We start from the raw sequence: 26807 nt of genomic DNA, 5'->3' as shown, positions 1-26807 counted from the left end.
GGGAGTCAGCCCATTTAGGGAGGTATAAAATTGGCCTATGGTGGACATTCAGCAGCTGCAAATGGAGGAATTGGAGCAGTCAGTTAGAGGAGACCAAAAGCAAGACATTTTTCAGGCAAGCTACGTGTCACCTGGGGAAGGTGGGGCCAAATAATTTGAAATCCATGATTGGTTCATTTTAATGAAGGTTAGATCATCAACATTTCGGGTAGCCAGACGTGTCCTTTTTTCGGTCAGTATTGAACCAGCAGCACTGAAGACTCTTTCTGATAGCACACTAGCAGCAGGGCATGCGAGCTCCTGTAATGCATATTCTGTCAATCCAGGCCACGTGTCTATTTTAGATGCCCAGTAATCAAAGGGGAATGACCTGTGAGGGAGAACATCGATAAGGGCGGAAAAGTAGTTCGTAACCATACTGGAAAAATGCTGTCTCCTGTCACTTTGAATCGATGCAGCAGTACCTGTCGTGTCTGCGGTCGTTGCGAAATCACTCCACAACCTGGTCATAAAACCCCTCTGTCCAACGCCACTTCTGATTTGTGCCCCTCTAACACCTCTTGCATGTTGCCCCCTACGGCTCATGTGAGAACCATCACTGCCGCTGTGTGCTGGGAATGCCTGAACCAAACGGTCTACAAGAGTTGCTTATTTGGTAGCCAATATTTGCTCAAGGTTCTCATGTGGCATGATATTTTGTAATTTTCCTTTATATCGTGGATCCAGGAGGCAGGCCAACCAGTAATCGTCATCGGTCATCATTTTGATAATGCGGGGGTCCCTTTTTAGGATACGCAAGGCATACTCAGCCATGTGGGCCAATGTTCCAGGTGTCAATTCACTGCATGTGCTGGGTTGAGGAGCACTTTCTTGTAAATCAACATCACTTGTGTCCCGCAAAAACCCTGTACCTGACCTTGCAACGCCACCAGTTTCTATTGCCCCCTGAGAAGCATCCTCCTCCCATAAATATTCATCCCCATCATCCTCCTCCTCCTCCTCTTCATCCGCCACCTCGTCCAGGAGAGTTCCCTGAGCTGACAATGGCTGACTGTCATCAAGGCTTCCCTACTCTTCGGCTGCAGACGCCTGCTCCTTAATGTAAGTCAAACTTTGCATCAGCAGACGCATTAGTGGGATGCTCATGCTTATGATGGCGTCGTCTGCACTTACCAGCCGTGTGCATTCCTCAAAACACTGAAGGACTTGACAGAGGTCTTGTAGTTTCGACCACTGCACACCTGACAACTCCATGTCTGCCATCCAAGTGCCTGCCCATGTATGTGTATCCTCCCACAAATAAATTACAGCACGCCTCTGTTCGCACAGCCTCTGAAGCATGTGCAGTGTGGAGTTCCACCTTCTTGCAACGTCGATTATTAGGTGGTGCTGGGGAAGATTCAGCGATCGCTGATGGTTCAGCATACGGCTGGAGTGTACGGGCGACCGGCGGATGTGCGAGCAAAGTCTTCGCACCTTCAGGAGCAGGGCTGGTAACCCCGGATAATTTTTCAGGAAGCACTGCACCACCAGGTTCAAGGTGTGAGCCAGGCAAGGTATGTGTTTCAGTTCTGAAAGGGCTATGGCAGCCATAAAATTCTTTCCATTATCACTGACTACCTTGCCTGCCTCAAGATGTACACTGCCCAGCCATGACTGAGTTTCTTGCTGCAAGTACTCGGCCAGTACCTCCGCGCTGTGTCTGTTGTCGCCCAAACAGTTCATTTGTAACACAGCCTGCTGACGCTTACCACTAGCTGTTCGATAATGGGACACCTCGTGTGCAACACTGGCAGCTGCGGATGGAGTGGTTGTGCGACTGCGCTCTGTGGATGACCTTTCGCTTATGGAGGAGGAGGGGTGGCGAACGCCTTCAGCCTATTGTTTCCTAGACCGTGGGCTAGGCAGAACTGTCCCACTATGGCTGTCCCCAGTGGACCCTGCATCCACCACATTAGCCCAGTGCGCAGTGATGGACACGTAACGTCCCTGGCCATGCCTACTGGTCCATGCATCTGTTGTGAGGTGCACCTTTCCACTGACTGATTGCCTCAGTGCATGGACAATGCGGTCTTTGACATGCTGGTGGAGGGCTGGCATGGCTTTTCTCGCAAAGAAGTGCCGACTGGGTAGGTCATAGCGTGGTACTGCGTAGGCCATCAGGTCTTTGAAAGCGTCGCTTTCAACCAACCGGTAGGGCATCATCTCTAACGAGATTAGTGTAGCAATGTGGGCGTTTAAACCCTGTGTAAGCGGATGAGAGGAGGAGTACTTTCTTTTCCTAACGAGAGTCTCTTGTAGGGTGAGCTGGACTGGAGAGCTGCATATGGTGGAACTAGCGGTGGTGGTGGACATGGCGGATTGAGAGAGGGTTGGTGATGGTATTCTTGATGTTGGCCTACATACAGTGTTTCCTACCAATAACCTTGTGATTCCCTGACTGCTTTGGCCTTGCGACGATACCTCCACATTTGCTGCTTGTGGTGCCCTAACCGGTGGGCTTACAGTGAGGGAAGCAATGTAGTGTTGCTGACTACCTTCATTCTGAGCAGGTGCACCAACGGTATGTGACGTTTGGTAGTTAGTCCAGGCTTGCAAGTGCATGCTGGTTAAATGTCTACGCATGCACGTTGTATTTAAATTTTGAAGATTTTTCCCTCTGCTAAAGGTCTTTGCGCATTTCTTACAGATAACTTTGCACTGATCATTCGGATCTTGGTTAAAAAATTGCCACACTGCACTCTTCCTACTATCGAATACCTTTTCAGGCATTGCACGCTGTGCTACTTTCACCGGATGGCCACGCTGTCCTAAAACTGTTTTTGTTTTTGACACACGTTTTTGGCCTGATACGGGCCTGCCAGATGACAGCTGTTGCGATGTAGATGGCTGCTGCGGATCATCCTCCGCTTCTGAGCTACTGGCAGCGGCACCCTCTTCCCCCAATGGCTGCCAATCTGGGTCAACAACTGGGTCATCTATCACCTCCTCTTCAATGTCATGTGCACCTTTCTCTCTGTCACTGTGTAAGGTGCTATAGCATTCGGGACGGGGCACCATAGTCTCATCAGGGTCAGATTCTGGCTCAGTACACTGCGAGGGCAATGTAGTGATCTGAGTCAATGGAACAACATAATAATCTAGCTGTGGCTGTGCATCAGTGCACTCCATGTCCGATTCATCTTGTAATGGGCAGTTAAGAATTTCCCTTTCTTACCCAGGCACGGTATGTGTAAAGAGCTCCATGGAGTAACCTGTTGTGTCGCCTGATGCATCCTGCACTTTTGGTTTGGGTGAGGGACACAAGGAAACGTCTTGTTCCTGACCGGGAGTATCCACTGTCGACTCACTGCTTTTATATTTGAAACTTTCTGAAGAGGAGGCGAAAGAGCTAGAGGCTGAGTCAAAAAATGAAAGCCAAAACTTTTTCCTGCTGCTCCGGCTTTAAAAGCTGCTTTCCTACTCCCAGATAAGGGAGCCTTTGAGGCCTTGTGTAGCCAGACGATGACGCTGGCTCAACACCTCCAGCCTTAGGTGCTATTGTGCTTTTCCCACTACCACCAGATGCACCACCACCACCATCAATACCAGCTGGCAACCTACGCGCACGGCCTCTTCCACCAGACTTCCTCATTTTTGGGAAAATGTAACCAAAATAACAACCGTTATATGGTACAGTAAAACAAGGTAGAAGGTGTATGTAAACTTGTTGAGAATTTAAATCTCCCTTTTTATTTTGGGGAGACTGCACCACAACTCAGGCCCAGTGTATAACACAACACAATGTAAGTGGCAGAACGTGGCTGGCTGATACACGACAAACTAAAAGGACTGAGGTATATCCACTTTGTGAGAATTTGAATCTATCTTTTTTTGGGGGGAGACTGAACCCAAACAGGCCCAGTGTATTTTACAACACAATGTAAGTGGCAGAACGTGGCTGGCTGATATACGACAAACTAACAGATCTGACGTATATCCACTTTGTGACAATTTGAATCTCCCTTTTTTTGCGGGGAGACAGCACCACAACTCAGGCCCAGTGTGTAACACAACGCAATGTAAGTGGGAGAAAGTGGCTGGAAGATATCTGAAAAAATCCAAGGACTGTAGTATAATTTCAATCTCCCTACAATGATCTCAGGACTAGTGTTGAGCATTCCGATACTGCAAGTATCGGGTATCGGCCGATACTTGCTGTATCGGAATTCCGATACCGAGATCCGATATTTTTGTGGTATCGGGTATCGGTATCGAAACAACATTAATGTAAAAATGTGTAAAAGAAAGAATTAAAATAAAAAATATTGCTATACTCACCTCTCCGACGCAGCCTGGACCTCAGCGAAGGAACCGGCAGCGTTGTTTGTTTAAAATTCGCGCGTTTACTTGGTTACGTGAAGTCCCGGCTTGTGATTGGTCAGGGCGGCCATGTTGCCGGGACGCGGACCAATCACAGCAAGCCGTGACGAAATTACGTCACGGCTTGCTGTGATTGGGCCGCATCCCGGCAACATGGCCGCCATTAACCAATCACAAGCCGTGACGTCACGGGAGGCTGGACACGCGCGCATTTTAAAAAGCGCGCGTGTCCAGCCTCCAGTGACGTCCCGGCTTATGATTGGTCACGGCGCCATGTTGCCGGGACGCGGACCAATCACAGCAAGCCGTGACGAAATTACGTCACGGCTTGCTGTGATTGGTCCGCGTCCCGGCAACATGGCCGCCATTAACCAATCACAAGCCGTGACGTCACGGGAGGCTGGACACGCGCGCATTTTAAAAAGCGCGCGTGTCCAGCCTCCAGTGACGTCCCGGCTTATGATTGGTCACGGCGCCATGTTGCCGGGACGCGGACCAATCACAGCAAGCCGTGACGAAATTTCGTCACGGCTTGCTGTGATTGGTCCGCGTCCCGGCAACATGGCCGCCCTGACCAATCACAAGCCGGGACTTCACGTAACCAAGTAAAAGCGCGAATTTTAAACAAACAACGCTGCCGGTTCCCTCGCTGAGGTCCAGGCTGCGTCGGAGAGGTGAGTATAGCAATATTTTTTATTTTAATTCTTTCTTTTACACATTTATATGGTTCCCAGGGCCTGAAGGAGAGTTTCCTCCCCTTCAGACCCTGGGAACCATCAGGAATACCGTCCGATACATGAGTCCCATTGACTTGTATTGGTATCGGGTATCGGTATCGGATTGGATCCGATACTTTGCCGGTATCGGCCGATACTTTCCGATACCGATACTTTCAAGTATCGGACGGTATCGCTCAACACTACTCAGGACATGTATGGCAGCAACAAAAAGGACAGCTGCACACAAAAGTGTGGACAAATAAACAATATAACTGCAGAAAGGAGCAACAGGATTTTTGCTTTTAAAAAAGCAGTTGGTTTGCACAGCAGCGTGCAAACAGCAATGCAGCTATCAGGGAGCCTGTCATGATTTCCCCAATGGCAGGGAAATAAAAATAACAAAAGGACTAGCTCTCGGGTGATGGAAACTAAAGTAGACCGTGACCTGAACCTGACACAACACTGGAAGTAGCCGGGGAGTGTTCCTACGATGCCCTAGACACCACGCGCCAGCCGGAGATCTAACTACCCCTATCAGAGGAATATACAGGCCTGCCTTACCTCCAGAGATGAACCCCAAAAGGAGATAGCAGCCCCCCACAGATATTGACGGTGAGTCAAGAGGAAAAGACATACGTAGGATGAACAGCAGATTTAGCACAGTGAGGTCCGCTTTCTAGATAGCAGAAGGATAGGAAAGAGCTACTTCACGGTCAACTTCAAAACACTACTCAAAAACACCATCCTGAAATTACTTTAAAACTCCAGTGACAACTCATGCCACTGGAGTGGCAATTTCAGTCCGCGAGAGCTTCCAGCTACAGAGAGTCACATTGCAACAAGCTGGACAAGAAATAGCATAAACTAGAAACAAAATTCAACTTAGCTGAACAGGAACTTGAGGCTGGAGAATGCAACAGAATACTACTGATACATTGTTGGCCGGCATAGAACTAACAGCCAAGCAGCCTTAAATAGGAAACTCCCCTAATGGGTGGCAACAGGTGATCAGGGATAGAAGAAGGCACATAAGTGGCACTACCATAAAACACCACCGGGGGAGCCCACAAACAGAATTCACAACAGTACCCCCCCTTAAGGAGGGGGCACCGAACCCTCACCAGAACCACCAGGGCGATCTGGATGAGCACTATGAAATGCACGAACCAAATCAGGAGCATGAACATCGGATGCTGTCACCCAAGAATTATCCTCCTGACCATAGCCTTTCCACTTAACCAGATACTGAAGTTTCCGTCTGGAAACACGGGAGTCCAAGATCTTTTCCACCACATACTCCAATTCACCCTCGACCAGCACAGGAGCAGGAGGATCAGCAGAAGGAACAACCGGTACCTCATACCTCCGCAATAATGACCGATGAAAAACATTATGAATAGTAAAAGATGCTGGGAGGTCCAAACGAAAGGACACAGGATTGAGAACCTCCAGAATCCTATAAGGGCCAATAAACCGAGGCTTAAACTTAGGAGACGAGACCTTCATAGGAACAAATCGAGAAGACAGCCACACCAGGTCCCCAACACAAAGACGAGGACCAACACGCCGATGACGATTAGTGAACTGTTGAGTCTTCTCCTGGGACAACTTCAGATTGTCCACAACCTGTCCCCAAATCTGATGCATTCTATCAACCACAGCATCCACTCCAGGACAATCCGAAGACTCCAATTGACCGGACGAAAAACGAGGGTGAAACCCTGAATTACAAAAAAATGGAGAAACCAAAGTGGCAGAACTGGCCCGATTGTTAAGGGCAAACTCTGCCAATGGCAAAAAATCAAGCCAATCATCCTGATCAGCGGACACAAAACACCTCAAGTAAGTCTCCAAAGTCTGATTAGTACGCTCAGTCTGGCCATTAGTCTGAGGATGGAATGCAGATGAAAAAGACAAGTCGATGCCCATCCTGGCACAGAACGCCCGCCAAAATCTAGACACAAACTGAGTACCCCTGTCAGACACTATATTCTCAGGAATACCATGCAAACGCACCACATTCTGAAAAAATAGAGGAACCAGCTCAGAGGAGGAGGGCAATTTGGGCAAAGGCACCAAATGAACCATCTTGGAAAAACGGTCACACACCACCCAGATGACAGACATCCTACGAGAAACAGGAAGGTCAGAAATAAAGTCCATAGAGATGTGCGTCCAAGGCCTCTTAGGAATGGGCAAGGGCAACAACAACCCACTGGCCCGAGAACAGCAGGGCTTGGCCCGAGCACAAACATCACAAGACTGCACAAAAATACGCACATCTCGAGACAAGGAAGGCCACCAGAAGGACCTAGACACCAAATCCCTGGTGCCAAAAATTCCAGGATGACCTGCCAACGCGGAAGAATGAACCTCCGAGATAACTCTACTGGTCCAGTCATCAGGGACAAACAGTCTACCAGGCGGACAGCGATCAGGCCTATCCACCTGAAACTCCTGCAAAGAGCGCCGCAGGTCTGGGGAGACAGCTGACAATATCACCCCATCCTTCAGGATGCCAGTAGGTTCGGAATCACCAGGCGAGTCAGGCTCAAAACTCCTAGAGAGGGCATCCGCCCTCACATTCTTAGACCCAGGCAGATATGAAACCACAAAGTTAAATCGAGAGAAAAACAACGACCAGCGCGCCTGTCTAGGATTCAGACGCCTGGCTGACTCAAGATAAATTAGATTCTTGTGGTCAGTCAAAACCACCACCTGGTGTCTAGCATCCTCAAGCCAATGACGCCACTCCTCAAATGCCCACTTCATGGCCAAGAGCTCCCGATTTCCAACATCATAATTTCGCTCAGCGGGCGAAAACTTTCGAGAGAAAAACGCACATGGTCTCATCACTGAGCAGTCAGGATCTTTCTGCGACAAAACTGCACCTGCTCCGATCTCGGAAGCATCTACATTTAATAACGCAGGATCCCCTGGCGACAATGCAAATGCCCAACTTTGTGGGTCACCCCGCAGTAGAGAAATAACAATTTTAACCTGTTGTGCAGGATCACCAGCAGAGTGAGATCTCAGAGACAAAAACAATTTACAATTCTCTCTGAAATTCAAAAAACGGGATCTGTCTCCGGTAAAAAATTCAGGCATAGGGATCTTAGGTTCAGACATTGGAGCACGTATAACAAAATCCTGTAAGTTCTGGACCTTTGTAGCAAGGGTATTCAAACCTGCAACCAAACTCTGTGGATCCATGATTCAAACAGGTGAAACCAAAGCCATTCAGAGATTAAGAGGAGAGGAAAAAAAAAAAGGCTGAAGACTGCAGTTTAAGCAAGGAGTACAAATGAGCAACTAAGGTGCACTTTCAAACACAGAAAAAAAAACCCTTTCTCATCCTTTCCTGCTTTAGTGCATAGTTTTAACACATGTGGGCCGGCCAAACTGTCATGATTTCCCCAATGGCAGGGAAATAAAAATAACAAAAGGACTAGCTCTCGGGTGATGGAAACTAAAGTAGACCGTGACCTGAACCTGACACAACACTGGAAGTAGCCGGGGAGTGTTCCTACGATGCCCTAGACACCACGCGCCAGCCGGAGATCTAACTACCCCTATCAGAGGAATATACAGGCCTGCCTTACCTCCAGAGATGAACCCCAAAAGGAGATAGCAGCCCCCCACAGATATTGACGGTGAGTCAAGAGGAAAAGACATACGTAGGATGAACAGCAGATTTAGCACAGTGAGGTCCGCTTTCTAGATAGCAGAAGGATAGGAAAGAGCTACTTCACAGTCAACTTCAAAACACTACTCAAAAACACCATCCTGAAATTACTTTAAAACTCCAGTGACAACTCATGCCACTGGAGTGGCAATTTCAGTCCGCGAGAGCTTCCAGCTACAGAGAGTCACATTGCAACAAGCTGGACAAGAAATAGCATAAACTAGAAACAAAATTCAACTTAGCTGAACAGGAACTTGAGGCTGGAGAATGCAACAGAATACTACTGATACATTGTTGGCCGGCATAGAACTAACAGCCAAGCAGCCTTAAATAGGAAACTCCCCTAATGGGTGGCAACAGGTGATCAGGGATAGAAGAAGGCACATAAGTGGCACTACCATAAAACACCACCGGGGGAGCCCACAAACAGAATTCACAACAGGAGCCTTATAAGGCAGCCTAATAAGCTACAGAGCTGATGCACAAAAATATAGCCTCCACTGTCCCTGCAAAACAAAGGTGGTGTTGGACAGTGGAAATCGCTACAGCACAAGCGGTTTGGGGGTTAATCTTCCCTCCCTAACTATATCCCTTCTTCTGATGAAGCGGCAGCAACCTCTCCCTATGCTCAGATCGGCAGCAGTAAGATGGCGGTCGACGTGCACGCCCCTTTATAGCCCCTGTGACGCCGCAGAATGCAAGCCAATCACTGTCATGCCCTTCTCTAAGATGGTGGGGACCGAGACCTATGTCATCACGCTGCCCACACTCTGCATCCTCCTTCATTGGCTGAGAAATGGCGCTGAACGCGTCATATGAAACGCGACTTTGGCGCGAAGATCGCCGACCTCATGGCCGATCCCACACTGGGATCGGGTCGGGTTTCATGAAACCCGACTTTGCCGAAAGTCGGCGATTTTTGAATTTGTCCGATCCGTTTCGCTCAACCCTAGACACGGAATTGTGAATCGAGCCATATATTGAGTATGTAACGTGATATGATACAAGGGCTGAAGAAGATAATTTGTGCAAGATTTTTTGCCTTGAAGAGGATAAGAGGTAGAATTGTTCTTATTAATTTGTGGGTGAAAGTTTCAGTTTATTATTTTAAAAAAATTTCAGAAAAATAACTTTTCTTTAGGAGAAAATACAGATATTATACCAGAAGACATTTAGATGTGTTAATGCCCAGGTAATGGGCAGAATACCGTTGTTTCCCTAAGGAAATTGTACATGAACAGAAAATAACACGATTATTGTAGCACAAAATTTGATGAATGGTGTTGACCAATGTAAGCGGGTTTGGAGAGAATTTGCATAATGATTATAAAAAAAAGGAAGATCCAGCAGAGAAATGTCTCATAAGGAAAAAATATGTTTGTTATTATATCAATGGGAGAAGACAAAATTTAAGAAGGAATTATGAGTTTAATTTAGGAAGAAATATGAGTTTAGGGACTTCATTATTGATTGAGGTGACTAGAAACGTGTGTACTCAATGGTAGAATTAATTCATCCATTCTTGGTGAATGGACAATTCCATTCCTTTGTTATCGAGAAATCAGTGTTTGAATATATATGTAAATTGCTATGGTAGATCTAAAGTCTCTGTAACTCCAGCTCTATTCAGCAATGGTGTCAATGTTTTTGGTCAAAATATCCTATTGGTAGGAGAACGAGTGTATGGTTAAGGGTGTTTTTTTCTTTGACGACCTTCAGCTCGATTTCGAGCCATGATGACTTGATGAATGAACCTTCTGTAGGAAGATTGATCTTGTCCAAGCCTAGATAGGTCCACCAGGGTCTTGTCCACAGTTATCTTGATAGTATCAAGCCATTGGGTTACTGGTTTTACTTTTTGCCTTGTTCCTCCTATTTTTCAGATCATGAGGTCTTTCTCCGTGATTGCTTTCTTCATATGATGTGTCCAAAGTAGACAAGTCATAGCTTGGTGATCCTTGCATTGAGTAACATGTCTGGCTTGATTGGTTGTAAAATTTATTTGTTTTTGTATGGATAACATCCTTCTCCAGCACCACATTTTGAAGGCGTGGATTCTTCTTCCACGTTGTTTCTTTATCGTCCAGGTTTCACATCTGTATATCACCACAGAAAAGACCAAACAACTGTATTTTGAGGACTATAAGGCACACCAGACCATAAGATGGGGAGGAGAAATAATTTTTTTAATAATATTGGGGTCTGTCTTATAGTCCAAATTTATGGTAGATTACCGAGGCAGCAGTGGTGGAGCAGGGTCACTGCTGCAGGAAGCTGACAGCGACAGGAATGGGGGGATGCTGTGAGCTCCAGGCTGGGAGGAGAGGGTGTCCAGGTGGTGCAAAGCTGTGGGCTCTGGGCTTCAAGAAAATGTCGGTGATGAGACGGGAGTGGAAGTTTCACTCTGCCTATTTATTTCCTGGAGGTAGGCTTCAGGAAAATCACTGCGGAAGGCGGTGCATGTGCAGATTGTGGTTGCCTTTGGAACATTTCTGCTGTTTTGGCACCTTGAGAGCATTGCTACTGCTACTTGATGCCTACAAACTATTCAAGCATAATCTGCACTACAAAATGGAAAGCCTTCCCTTCTGACCTACTCAGGAGAAATTTAATTACAAATTATGAGGTTCTTTCCTCCTGTTGTTCAGTGAAAATACAAAATTGGGGCTAAACCAATACAGAAGTGGAAATGTTTTATTTTTTTTTAATTTTCACAACCAGTTGTTATAAAATTCTATGATGCATAGCAACAAGCAAGGAAAGTATATACACACAAAACAGGGATCACCAAATTCTATGATGCATTTCAACACATGCATAGGTGAATTCATGAAAGGGTACAGGTTATAAAAGAGGATCACTTTTAGGGATTCTGCTGTTTTGCACCTCAGGATTTCTGCCTATGCCATTCAGAGGGTGAAAAAGTATTGAACATGTCACCAATTTTCTAAGGAAATATATTTCTAATGGTGCTATTGACATGAAATTCTCACCGGATGTTGGCACTTTTAGAAATATATTTACTTTAAAAAATGGTTACATGTTCAATATTTATTTCACCCACTGCATGTTGTCTACAGTCTGACCCAGAAAAACTCTGCAAGGCAAAATGGTGCTTCTCCAAATACAATAGCTTCTGGCCACGTTTGGGGTATTCCTTCATTCTATAGAAATTTCGTATCAAATTGTGAGATCAAATTTCTCCTATTGAATGTTGAGAACATGAAAATAATATTGTTATGGAAAAATATACTGTACATCTTTAACTTTCAATGCTCAATGTTATAAAAGTTGTGTTTAACAACTGTTTGATCAAAATGCTAACTACATCCCTAGATTAATTCAATGAGGGGTATAGTTTGTAGTTCGGCAATTTTGGCACAACAGGAGTTCTGCAAATAGAACGTGACTTTATCAATGTATTCCAGTAAAATTTGAACTCGAAAATTGCACTTCTCACCTTCCTAACCCTGCTGTGTGACTAAACTGTAGTTTCCGAAAACACATATTGGGTATGGCAGAGTTCGGGAAATATTGAGTAACAAACTGTGCTCCAGTTCCTCTAATAAAAATGTATTATTTGTTATTTAAACGGAGTCGGTCAGAATGATCAACATATACAGGGGGGGAAATAAGTATTTGATACACTGCCGATTTTGCATGTTCTCCCACCTACAAAGAATGGAGAGGTCTGTAATCTTTATCGCAGGTACACTTCAACTGTGAGAGACAGAATCTAAAAATTAAAAAAAAAACAGGAAATCACATTGTATGATTTTCAAATGATTAAATTGCATTTTATTGCATGAAATAAGTATTTGATCACCTACCAACTAAAAAAAATCCTGGTTCTCACAGACCAGTTAGTTTTTTTTTTTAAGAAGCCCTCCTACGCTTCACTCATTAACTGTCTTAATTACACCTGTTAGAGCTCGTTACCTGTATAAAAGACACCTGTCCACACACTTAAGCTATTACCCTCCAACCTTTCAACCATGGCCAAGACCAAAGATTTGGCTAAGGAACCAGAGACAAAATTGTAGACCTGGGATGGGCTACAGTAGAGGTGTCAAACTGCATTCCTCGAGGACCGCCAACAGGTCATGTTTTCAGGATTTCCTTGTATTGCACAGGTGATAATTTAATCACCTGCACAGAATGATTCCAGCACCTTGTGGAATGCTAAGGAAATCCTGAAAACATGACCTGTTGGCGGCCATCGAGGAATGCAGTTTGACACCTCTGGGCTACAGGACAATAGGCGAGGTGCTTGGTGAGAAAGCAACATCTGCTGGCACAATTATTAGAAAGTGGAAGAAACACAAGACTCTCAATCTTCCTCGGTCTGGGGCTTTATACAAAGATCTCGCCTCATGGGGCAAGGATGATTCTGAGAAAAGTCAGGAATCAGCCAAGAACTACAAGGGAGAACTTGGTCAATGACCTGAAGAGCGCTGGGACCACAGTCTCAAACATTACTGTTAGTAACACACTACGCTGTCATGGATTAAATTCCTGCTGAGCATGCAAGGTCCCCCTGCTCATGCCAGTGTAGGGGGTGTGACAGTTATATTGCTCTTTCTCTCCAAACCCCTTTTAGTATATTTTGATGTAGTTTACTATATTTATACACGGTGGTACTGCTACACATAAAGTGTATTACCAGCTGTGTATATGAGTACTGCTACACATAAAGTGTATTACTCTTTTTGTATATTAAGTCTGTTATCAATGTACATTTGCTAATGTTTAGTTAAGGAAAAGAGTGGGCCCAGCAGTCATTATCCAGGGGGCCATAGTACAGAATGAAGCACAGTGACATGAACAGTGGTGCGTGTTGTGCCGTTGCACTTAAAGAAATGTATATAGGATAAAGGACTGTTCCGCATCCCTTTTAGGCAGGAGTTCCGTGGCCAGAAGCGGTCACAAGGACATTTTTGGTGTGTGTGCGCATTCGTTTGATCCAGAGGACTGCGAGCTGGGTAGCCATGTTTGGAGCAAGTGGACTCTTTTTGTTTTGATGCACCGTTGTGTCCATTCTGCTGAAAAGCAGGACTTTACTTAAGAACTGTGTTCCAGGGTACAGGAGTACCATCTTCAAAGAAAGGGGGGGGGGGGGACATCTCCCTGTGAAGAAGAGATGAAAAATATATGGACTGTTCTTTATATGAAGGACATATATATATATATATATAGTAAAATGTTACAATGGTTGGGGACAAGCATATTAAAAGAAAGGGGGGATGTTTAATACTCAGTGGTACTGCTACACATAAAGTGTATTACTCTATATTAAGTCTGTTATCAATGTACATTTGCTAATAATGTTTCATTGCACCCTTATTGTTTTGCTAGGGAAAGTGCATTACCCTGGTTTGGCCACTAGATGGGGGCATTACAAGTTTTGTCACATAGCACAGTGGCAGTTAGGATAGCATATAGTTTACTGTAGGAGGGGCATGGTGGGATAAGTTAGAGAGGTCTTCCGGGGTTAGTTCAGTTGGAGCCGGGGCGCCCGTGTAGCTCACAGGGCTGGCTAGCCCAGGGCATCACCATGCCACGTAACGTTTCTCGTAAGAGTGGGCCCAGCAGTCAGTATCCAGGAGGCCATAGTACAGAACAAAGCACAGCGACATCAGAAGTAGTGGTGCAGTATAAGTGGGACTACAGTGCTACGGGAAGAAGACTAAGCAGCACGGGAACAAAGTAGCCAAGATGTGGCAGATTTTTGCGTGGGCCGCTATTCTAAAGACCGGGGTGAAACGGCAGAGAATACCCCCACAAAAGGCAGAAATACTGGACATTGAGAGCAGTGAGGGACCGTATAGTACGGACCGTCCTGAAGGCAGGCTTAGTGAGAGGCAAGGGAAAGCGTTGCCAATTGTTATGATTGACTGTGCCCTGGATAATGCTGTGTTAAGTAAAGAAGTTGAAGATAAAGTGAAGACATTCACTGTTGCCCAACGACAGCCCCAAAACCTGAAATATCTGGAGAAGATTCGTATGGAGAAGTGGGCTAAAATCTCTGCAGCAGTGTGTGCAAGTTTGATAAAGAACTGCAGGAAACGTCTGACCTCTGAAATTGCAAACAAAGGTTTCTGTACCATATATTAAGTTCTGTTTTTCTATTGTATCAAATAATTATTTTAAGCAATAAAATGCAAATTAATTATGTAAATATTACACAATGTAATTTTTTTAGATTCTGTCTCACAGTTGAAGTTTACCTATGATAAAAATTACAGACCTCTCTATTCTTTGTAGGTGGAAAAACTTGCAAAATCGGCATTGTATGTAATATTTATTTTCCCCACTGTATGGTCATGTTGTTCTCTGAAAAATAATTCCATTCATATCTTCACTTATACAATTTAATTCATGTGGAAATTTAGTTAAAGGGGTTATTCAGTACTTGGACAACCCCTTCTCAATCCGTATGTTTTCCCCTTTTGAAAAAACAATGCTTATACTCACCTCCATTGCTAGCGCCATTTCGACACTGTTGGCAATGTCACTCCGTGGAATTGCATAACAGCGTGACGTCACATGAACCCTGAAGCCAAAAAGCACTGGCTTTACCTTACCCTCCTTCGGACAAAACGCTTACATCCCGAAGAAGTGAGCACTGCTGATCTCTTTCTGCCTCCTGATGCATGTGATAGGTCTGAAGACAGTAAAGGCCCCGTCTCACATAGCGATTTACCAACGATCACGACCAGCGATACGAGCTGGCCGTGATCGTTGGTAAGTCGTTGTGTGGTCGCTGGGGAGCTATCACACAGACAGCTCTCTCCAGCGACCAACGATCAGGGGAACGACTTCGGCATCGTTGAAACTGTCTTCAACGATGCCAAAGTCCCCCTGCAGCACCCGGGTAACCAGGGTAAACATCGGGTTACTTAGCGCAGGGCCGCGCTTAGTAACCCGATGTTTACCCTGGTTACCAAAAAAACCAAACAGTACATACTCACCATCTGATGTCCGTCAGGTCCCTTGCCGTCTGCTTCCTGCTCTGACAGTGCCGCCGTACAGTGAGAGCAGAGCGCAGCGGTGACGTCACTGCTGTGCTGTGCTCTCACTGTACGGCCGGCAGTCAGTCAGAGCAGGAAGCAGACGGCAAGGGACCTGACGGACATCAGATGGTGAGTATGTAGTGTTTGTTTTTTTTTACATTTACGCTGGTAACCAGGGTAAACATCGGGTTACTAAGCGCGGCCCTGCGCTTAGTAACCCGATGTTTACCCTGGTTACCAGTGAAGACATCGCTGGATCGGTGTCACACACACCGATTCAGCGATGTCAGCGGGACCTCAACGACCAAAAAAAGGTCCAGGCCATTCCGACACGACCAGCGATCTCACAGCAGGGGCCTGATCGCTGGTACGTGTCACACATAGCGAGATCGCTACTGAGGTCGCTGTTGCGTCACAAAACTTGTGACTCAGCAGCGATCTTGCTAGCGATCTCGCTATGTGAGACGGGGCCTTAAGAGTAAAGCAGCCACTGATTGGCTGCAGGGTTTGTGTGATGTCACACTGTTATGAGATCGATGGGAGAGATAGTGCCAACACCACTGGTACAGCACTGGCACGGGAAGCGAGTTTAATTGTTTTAAAAGAGGGAAACATACAGACTGAAGAAGGGGATGTCAGAGAATGACAACATCTTTAAGGCCTTTGGGTGTGTCAAAGCACTTCCCAAGCTCCTACCTCCCTAATAGAGAATAGAGCCAGGAAGGCAAAATCTTGAGAAGTGCTTTGACATGTCTACAGCACTTAAGCATTATTTACATATAGATTAAAAGTGATTTTACAGTCAGGAAGCAAAAGCTTTCATAAGATGTGATTTATTAGCATAACATTTCCCACATTCTGAACATGAATATGGCTTTGCTCCTGTGTGAGTTCTTTGATGTTTAACAAGACTTGATTTCTAAATAAAACTTTGTCCACAACATGAACATGAACATGAAAATGGCTTCTCCCCTGTGTGTCCAATATCTGTACCCCTAAAAATAAATTTAAAAGTATATCGGTCTCTAAAGAAATAGGTTTTGTAGATTTGTTTGAAAAAATGAAAACTGGCAAAATTTTCAAGTTTTCTAACATCCTAAAAAAATAAAAACTTTTGGAAAGTACCGTAAATGTAAAGTATACATCTGTTAAATGTTCTTTATCAACTATTGTGAGTGATCACACTAGCTGTTTTATGGACATGGACACTAAAAGTTGGAAAATGTATACATTTTCAAAATTTAACACGTTTCAGATATTTTCATATGTAAACAAATTCATCTAAATTTACCACTGACAAAGTACAATTTGCCATGAAAATATAATCTCAGAATCACTGGGAGATGAAGAAGCGGTCCAAAGTTATTTGAAAGTTGCATAACTTGCATGTCATATTTAAAAAATGTAGCTGTGTCCTGAAATAAAAACTGTAGGAGAAGGAAGGATCCAGTATCCAATCCGGGTACATAAAAAACAAATTCCTTTATTGCAAAAAATAAAAAAATATTTGACAATAAGGCTACTTTCACACACAGCATATTTGCTGCGTATTTTTACGCGCGCGTATTTTGCTGCTGCTTTACCTGCGTTTTTTTAAAAAGGGAAAAAACGCAGCTGCTTTCACACACTGTGTTTTTTGCTGCGTTTTTTGCTACGTTTTTTTCAGCATTGTGTACTGAAAATAAAGTTTGTTTGAAAAAAAAAAAAAGGGGAAAAAGTCATTGAGGTCATTTCCTGTCTTTATGACTCAGAATACAATACACACTGGAGTTAACATCATGTCGATTCTGCCAGCTGCAATGGCCTTGAGCCAAAGACGCCTCAGCAAGCGGAACAGACATCAGCTGGGGTTTACTAACCCCACTGTCACTAACCCCAGGTTACTAGGGCAGGCGTCAGTCAGACGCCCCCCCTCGTAACCCTGTACGGTAAAAGTAAATAAAGACAGACACAGAAAAAATATTTTAATCAAAATAAACAGGCAAGAAGTCTTTATTTGATTCTAATTTAACTCCATCATAGTTACCTGCATCCGTACCATCCCCAACTCTGCTTCATCAGTTCACGGGGCTGAGAAATCAAATTCATGACTTCTCAGCCCCGTGACAGACCTGGAATGAGCTTCCAGCGCCTGCGATCAGCTGACTATCAGCTGACCGGCCGGGACATCAGCTGGTTTGTCGTTATACCGATCAATCACATGAACGGCCGGGACATCACCTGATTGGTCCAATCAGCTGATGTCCCGGCCCGTTCAGTTGATTGATAGGGATACCCACAAACCACCCGATGTCCCGGCCGGTCAGCGAGACAATCAGCTGATCTGCCAGACGCTGGAAGCCGCGGAGGGGATCGGACGCCTCATCCATCCATGGGATAGGTGAGCATCCATTTTTTTTGCTTTCTGTATGTAGTGCAGACATGCTGCCACTACATACAGTGCACGGGGGACACACACGGCACACGCACAGGGGGCACACACACGGGGGATACTTACCGTCTCGATCAGCAGCCCCACGTTTATGCTCATTCTGTTGAAGGACTCCATGCTGCTTCACTGGGGGGCGGGGGCTTCCCTCTTCCTGTCCGACGTCACGTCCGGTCCTGGGTGTCAACCCCTCCGTACAAAGACGCCGACACCCAGGACAAAGGCGCTGTGTGTGGACGGTAATATGGGGCCCTATGGGGATACGCAGACACGCCGCTGCGTAAAGAATTGACATGTCAATTCTTTTTACGCCGGCGTGTTTGCAGACAAAAGCGCCGCGTTTTTTTGCGGTGTGTCTGAACGGCAAAGTGAATTTCTCATTCACTTTGCCGGCAGACGAAAATGACATTGCGCATTTTTGAAAAGCGCCCGCAAAATAGCGCTCAAAAATGCGCTATGTCTGAAAGGAGCCGAAGATGAACAATTGCACACCAACAATCTAAAGTGTGAAGGGGTGACTGGAGGATCTCATCACCAGACGCATTTTGAGCGCTATCTGCGCTCTTAGGCTTGGTTTTAATGAGTGCCAGGGACAAGGAGGATCCCAGGAGAGATCTGGAGCCTTTTTTGAAAATGGGCACCACATTAGTTTTGCATCGGTCTCTTAGCATAGTACCAGTCACTAGTGAGTCTCTAAAAAGTATTTCAACGGCCGAGCTGTCACAAGGAGGTTTTCTCAAACAACTCCAGCTGTCATGGGTCTCTGATTTCCACAGATTCAGACAATGCTCGTCTTGACTCCATAGATGGCTATGGTCAGCACTGAGTAACTCACCCTGCAATAAAGTAATTAATTTTATATATACCTGGGTCGGAAGATGGATCTTTCCTTCTCCTGCATTTACTGGGCGCTGAGTAGTCGCGTCAGTCGTGAGGCTTCTATGCCGATTGTGCCTCCAAAAGGGTGGGCTGATCTTTTTTTCTTCTACACGGAAATAAAAACTGACTGCATGTTCAAAGGGTTAAGAAGTATTAATGTTTTGCGTGTAAGTTTCTCCCATTCTAAACAATAAAGTGGCTTCACTCTGATGTCTAACAAGATTTGTTTAATATTAACATTTCACATTCTGCTCATGAATTTACTCTTTTGTGAGTAGTCTTAGATTAACAAGAGCTGATTTCTGGCTAAAGCATTTTCTACATTCTTCACAAGCAAACGGCTTCTCCCCTGTGTGACTTTTTTTTATGTTTAATAAGACTTGAGTTCTGCTTAAAACACTTCCCGCATTGTGAACACGAGAACACTATTTCTTCTGTGTGAGTTCTCCGATGTCTAACAAGATTTGATTTAGCAGTGTAACATTTCCCACATTCTGAACATAAATATGACTTTGCTCTGGTGTGAGTATTTTGATGTGTAACAAGATTTGATTTCCAGTTAAAACATTTCCCACATTGTAAGCATGAATATGGCTTCTCCCCTGTGTGACTTCTCTCGTGTTTAATAAGACATGATTTTTTGATAAAACATTTTCCACATTCTGAACATGAGTACGGCTTCTCCCCTGTGTGATTTCTTTGATGTTTAAATAGAAGTGATTTGTCGACAAAACATTTCCCACATTCTGAACATGAAAATGGCTTTACACTAGCGTGAATTCTCTGATGTCTAACAAAACACGATTTCTGGTTAAAACATTTTTTACAATCTGTTTGATTTATTATACTCTTTCTGCTAAATGTATTTTTCTTAATAGTCTGTGATGATTCAGAATATAGGACTTGTTTAAAAGGATCAGAGGATAGATCTTTACCATGATGGGCAGAAGGTATATCTGTAATAATGGTAAATTCTTCATATGTATCTTGTGTCCTGCCACAGTCATAGGATTTGCATTGTACTGGAATCTGATTTCCCTCTGAGGTGCTGTTATAATCAACTGTCAAGAATAGAACATATTTCATTATTCTTGAATAACATTACCTGAAAATAAATTAAACATATACTTACCTCTCAGACAGGAACCACTCCTGCAAAGTCGCTGCTGCGATTCCTAGTGATCACATAACATTTTTAAGTCTGAGGGAACCGTGAAGGCTGCAGTCAGTCAGCAGCCACTGATTGCAGTCACATGACTTAATGTCATATGACTGCTTGGAATCACAGCGCCATCAGTGACAGTCCAAGAGGAAAGTATATTTTTTATGACCATATAGACAAAGGTAAATTCCAGTACTCAGATTTCAAATGTTAAAAAAACTTGCATCTTGATATACAGAACATAAATATATAAAATAGTGATTTCTAGGATTACAAACCAACGAGCTTTGACCAAGTGATCTCAGTCATGGCTGTAAATTTTATGATACCACTAACTCCCTTTATAACAAATTCCACCCACCTGAGCTGTAACAATCACTAAAAATATACACACTTGTTAAAACCATTAGCATTCATTCATACATAAAAGACAAGTCAAACAAAACACTTTTATAAAGGAGCAACGCATGAATATTTCTTTCAGAATATTAATAATGATACAACAAATCATGTCTGGGATTCAAGCCACCTGAAAAACAATTGTTCATTGAGTAAATAAAAAACTTCACAATTCAAATCTTCGACACCCTGCATACATGTACGTACAAGCAGAATTAGCACAAAGCGCAGCCATTTCACCCCTCAGATGCTGCCTTCAATAACTGTAGTGATATCAAGAGCACGGTGGAGCAGTGGATAGCACTGCAGCGCTGGAGTCCTGGGTTCAAAACCTCCCCAAAGACAACATCTGCAAAGAGTTTGAATGTTCTCACCATGTTTGCGTGGGGTTCCCCCGGGGACTCCGGTTTCCTCCCACATTTCAAAGACATACTGATAGTGAATTTAGATTGTGAGCCCCAATGGGGACAGTGATAATAATGTGTGCAAAAACGGTAAAGAGCTGCGGAATATGTTAGCGCTATATAAATAATAATAAATCATAATCTCTTTATCAAGATACTTAATTGAGTGAGGGGCTTCGTCTTTATCTCTATCAGCACCTCATGATTGCTATCTTGGGGTGCCGATGGCAGCCATGATGACTCCAGGCTGAGTAATGGCCAAGGGATCAGCCAACTACGGTGGCCTGGTAGTCACTGTCATAAGCGAATTTCAACGTACCTTCTGTTAGTGTAAGATGACTAATACTGCAATTTATAAGTATTGTAGGGTATTTAATCAGAAATCAAGTGAAAGTAAAAAATAAAAGTCTAATAACATTTGAAAAAAAAAGTATGAAAAAATAAAATCTAAAAATGTACGCAGAAGCCTCTAGCGGCAATATGTCAAAATCATAATTTCTCAGGGGTGGAAGTCACAAAGTCATACAGTGACAGTGGTCAGAATTGTAAAAATTGGCTTGGTCATTAAGTACCAAATTGGCTCTGTCACTAAGGGGTTAAATATTTGGGGGTTAATCTGTCCTCTTCCTGTAACAATTTATATAATTGTAACTATCCGCCTCTTTTGGAGAGTTGAGGAGGCTATTGACTAAGTGGATGCCACTTTCGCTCTCACTGATTGGCCGGATAGCTTCAGTTAAGATGACTCTGCTGCCTATGCTACCATATAAGCCAAGTTTTTCAGCACATTTTTATATGCTGAAAATGCCCCCCTCGGCTTATACACAATGTCCCAGAAGACTGCGGGGGAGGGATCAGCGGGTCACAGAGGCAGGAGCCAGCATCTGCGGATAAAGCCTGTGCCGCTGCTAAAGAGAAATGAATATTCATTTCACTTATAACGCACACAGTTACAGCTGCAACCGCCGGCTTCCAGCAGCTGCCGGGCGGTCACGTGTGCACACTACTTAAGAGTTATGAATATTCACCTCTCTCCACTCCCATAGGCATGGAGAAAGGTGAATATTGATTCCCTTAATGAGTGGGGACATGTGATCGCCTGGCTGCAGGGGCTACCTGAACCGGAACAAGATGCTGCGAGGGCAAGCAGGGAAGGTAAGTAGAATGCAAACATGCAAACAAGAATAGGGATGAGGAGCTATGCATGCAAGAATAGGGATAAGGAGCCATGCAGACAAGGATGGAAATAAGAAGACATGCAGACAAGGATGGGAATAAGGAGACATGCAGACAAGGATGGGAATAAGGAGCCATGCAGAGGACAAAGATGGGAATAAAGAGCCATGCAGACAAGGATGGGAATAAGGAGCCATGCAGACAAGGATGGGAATAAGGAGCCATGCAGACAAGGATGGGAATAAGGAACCATGCAGACGACAAGGATGGGAATAAAAAGCCACGAAGAGAAGGATGGGAATAAGGAGCCATGCAGACAAGGATGGGAAAAAGGAGCCATGCAGACAATGATGGGGATGAGGAGCCATGCATACCAAAAGGGGTTGAGGTGACAATGCATGCCTGGCTTATGCTCGAGTCAATAAGTTTTCCCAGTTTTTCGTGGCAAAATTAGGTGCCTCGGCTTATACTCGGGTCGGCTTATACACAAGTATATATGGTACTTTATTGTTTTGAGACTCTCCCCATTAAGGTTCCCCTTTGTCATAGGTAGGTCTGAAACATGTTGCCTGAAAGTGCAGCAGATATTTCTTTTCTGCCTTTTTAATTTTCGTGCTGTTGTGTTCAACCATTTTTTGTGCCTTTTATACTATTGGCTCAAATAAGCAATTATTTTAAGAAGATGTGAGTGTCGGCTATCACCTGGACTGTTGCTACTACTGGAGTGCACCCGGACAGGTGAGCTGCTCCTTTTCTCATTCATAAAAAAAGTTATATAGTTCAAAATAGTACTAATAAAAACCTAAAAAAAGAAGCCCCACACCGTTTTTTTGTGGAAAATGTAAACAGTTACACCTCTAAGAATACGATGGTACCAAAACTGCATTTTCATTTTTTTTTAACTTTTAGAGTACAAAAACAATAAAATATATTAACAGGGCATTGATGTAATTGTGCCGTCTTGAAAAATAAAGTTGTCTTATCAATTAACTGCATGGGGAACAGCATAAAAAATAAATACGCCAACTTCTTAATTGCAGTTTATTTGTTCAGTCTATCGCCCAAAAATTGGAATAAAAAGCAATTAAAAAATATGATTTGTACCCCAAATGTAAACATGAAGAATTTGGGTCTAAAACAACAGCATAGTGAAAAAAATGAATCTTTCATTTCCGCATTATAAAATTCTGTGAAGCAACGGAGGGTTCAAAATTCTCTCGACACCGCTAGATGAATTTCTTGAGGAGTGTAGTTTCTGAAATGAGGGTTTGTGGCAGAGGTTACAAATTTCTGTATTCATTTTCTCCTATTACCCATGGTAAAAATGAAAAATTTGGGGCTGAAGCAGCATTTTAGTTTAAAAAAATTATATTTTTCAATTTTTATGTCCCAATTTTATAAACATTTGTGAAGGACCTGCGTTTCCAAAATGTTCACTACATCAATAAATGAAATCCTTCAGGGGTCTAGTTTCCAAAATGGGGCCAATTGTGGGAGGTTTACGAATCCACAACAAATCCTTTTAAAAGGTCAGAGACTGACTACTATATTTGCCCAAAACAGACGTATAACGCAAATACATCACTTGTAACGTGGTAACTATTTCACCAACTGCAATTATTAAAAGATGAATTTTGTGTTTCATTATGTAATTCGATATATATCAATGGTATAAAAAGTGGTCTACACACCCATTAGTTTAGAACTTAAAGAGCCAATTCCAGTGACTATCGTTGGAAGCGGGCAGACTGACTGACTAATATTGTAAATGAGTTGAAAACAAAGACTTATTGGATGGTCTGATGGTATAAGTTCACCTAGGATTTTAATGAGAACTTCAGTCTCTATCACTTTTCATACCAAACCAGAGTGTTACTGAAATCACCAGTAGAATTTCTTGACAATTTCCTATAGGATGTTCATGACACAGCATAGTCATATACTGTTTTCTATAAATCGCCCCCGCATTTGTCGGCTTGGTGGATGACAATGTGATCATGGTTTCTTAATTCTTTTATGGCTCTACTTTGCTGTCTGGTCACATTAAAAATTTTTGGCACCAAAATTCCTGGTATAATCTTTTAAGATTACACTCCACGACATCTTGAAAAACGTTCAATGGGAATCTGTCAGTAGGATCAGTCCTAAACCGACTATATGGGCATGAAAGTCATAGGAAGCTGAATAAAATGATACCTTGAAATCTGCGATCTGATATTTTTTTCCAGACAAATACGAATTTTTCAAAGTAGCTGTTAAGATCTATGGGCCCGGATATAGTCCTCCCCAACAAAGGCTTTTATACGAAGTATTAATTAAATTTCAGTAAGCGCGTTCATAACTTTTTCCCTGTCATTTCTCATTATTACACAAAATTTATGACCATCTGTGGTTTGATTTCTATGCCTGTGTGGCTTGGATGGGTTGCTACCAACATCTGGTGAGCATTTCATGTCAAAAGTACCTTTAGAAATATGATTACAAACAACAAACAAAATTGGTGACGTGTTCAATACTTATTTCTCCCACTGCATATATATATATATATATATATATATATATATATATACACTGCTCAAAAAAATAAAGGGAACACTTAACAGAATATAACTCCAAGTAAATCAAACTTCTGTGAAATCAAACTGTTCACTTAGGAAGCAACACTGACAATTTCACATGCTGTTGTGCAAATGGTCAATTTTGAATGTTGGTTGTGCTTTCACACTCGTGGTAGCATGAGATGAACTCTACAACCCACACAAGTGGCTCAGGTACTGCAGCTCATCCAGGATGGCACATCAATGTGAGCTTTGGCAAGAAGGTTTATTGTGTCTGTGACAACAGATGGAAATGATTGGCAATTATCAAGACACACTCAATAAAGGACTGGTTCTGCAGGTGGGGAACACAGACCACATATCAGTACCAATGCTTTCTGGCTGATGTTTTGGTCAATTTTGAATGTTGGTTGTGCTTTCACACTCGTGGTAGCATGAGATGAACTCTACAACCCACACAAGTGGCTCAGGTAGTGCAGCTCATCCAGGATGGCACATTAATGTGAGCTTTGGCAAGAAGGTTTATTGTGTCTGTCACCGTAGTGTCCATAGGCTGGAGGCGCTACCAGGAAACAGGCCAGTACACCAGTAGATGGGAAGGGGGCCATAGGAGAACAACCCAGCAGCAGAACCGCTACCTCAGCCTTTGCGCAAGGAGGAACAGGAGGAGCACTGCCAGAGCCCTGCAAAATGACCTCCAGCAGGCCACAAATGTGCATGTGTCTGCACAAACGATTAGAAACCGACTCCATGAGGATGGTGTGAGTGCCCGACGTCCACAGATGGTGGTTGTGATGGTTGTGCTCATAGCCCAACACCGTGCAGGACGCTTGTCATTTGCCACAGAACACCGGGATTGGCAAATTCGCCACTGGCGCCCTGTGCTCTTCACAGATGAAAGCAGGTTCACACTGAGCACATGTGACAGATGTGACAGAGTCTGGAGACGCCGTGGAGAGCGATCTGCTGCCTGCAACATCCTTCAGCATGACCGGTTTGGCAGTGGGTCAGTAATGGTGTGGGGTGGCATTTCTTTGGAGGGCCGCACAGCCCTCCATGTGCTCGTCAGAGGTAGCCTGACTGGCATTAGGTACCGAGATGAGATCCTCAGACCCCTTGTGAGACCATATGCTGGTGCGGTTGGCCCTGGGTTCCTGCTAATGCAGGACAATGCCAGACCTCATGTGGCTGGAGTGTGTCAGCAGTTCCTGCAAGTTGAAGGCATTGAAGCTATGGACTGGCCCACCCGTTCCCCAGACCTGAATTCGATTGAACACATCTGGGACATCATGTCTCGCACCATCCACCAACGTCACATTGCACCACAGACTGTCCAGGAGTTGGCGGATGCTTTAGTCCAGGTCTGGGAGGATATCCCTCAGGAGACCCTCCGCCGCCTCATCAGGAGCATGCCCAGGCATTGTAGGGAGATCATATAAGCACATGGAGGCTACACACTACTGAGCATCATTTCCTTGTCTTGAGGCATTTCCACTGAAGTTGGATTAGCCTGCAACTTCATTTTCCACTCTGATTTTGATTCCAACTCCAGACCTCCATGGGATATTAGTTGTGATTTACGTTGATCATTTTTAGGTTTCATTGTTCTCAACACATTCCACTATGTAATGAATAAAAATTTACGACTGGAATATTTAATTCAGTGATATCTAGGATGTGGTATTTTAGTGTTCCCTTTATTTTTTTGAGCAGTGTACAGTATATATATATATATCTCGTATATAAGCCAGGTTTTTCAGCACACTTTTTTGTTTGTGCTGAAAATGCCACCCTCAACTTATACATGAGTCATTGTCCCAGTTTATGGCGGGGGAAGGGGAGCGGCGGAGCAGCGAGTCACAGGAGACAGGAGCTGGTGGCAGCGGCTAAAGCCTGTGCCCGCTGCTAAAGAGAAATGAATATTCACTGCTGAAGAGAGGTGAATAACAATGAGTGGGGACACGTGATCGCCCGACCGGAAGAGCTCCTGGAAGCTTTTCTCATGGGGGCCATACATACAAG

At 44.1% G+C, this 26807-nt stretch overlaps 1 protein-coding gene across 1 annotated transcript in view; it reads right to left on the bottom strand.

The window, feature by feature from the left end:
• Window positions 1-26807, bottom strand: part of LOC143768209 (uncharacterized) — a 63192-nt gene that overhangs the window by 30227 nt on the left and 6158 nt on the right. Inside the window, 2 exon segments of the mRNA XM_077256902.1 lie at window positions 16710-16774; window positions 19418-20147. Of these exon segments, the coding sequence (XP_077113017.1) occupies window positions 16710-16774; window positions 19418-20147 (795 nt within the window).

This window comes from Ranitomeya variabilis, chromosome 4 (genome assembly GCF_051348905.1).
Source record: "Ranitomeya variabilis isolate aRanVar5 chromosome 4, aRanVar5.hap1, whole genome shotgun sequence".
NCBI classification, from domain to species: domain Eukaryota; kingdom Metazoa; phylum Chordata; class Amphibia; order Anura; family Dendrobatidae; genus Ranitomeya; species Ranitomeya variabilis.
This window is presented reverse-complemented; position numbering and strand designations above follow the sequence as displayed.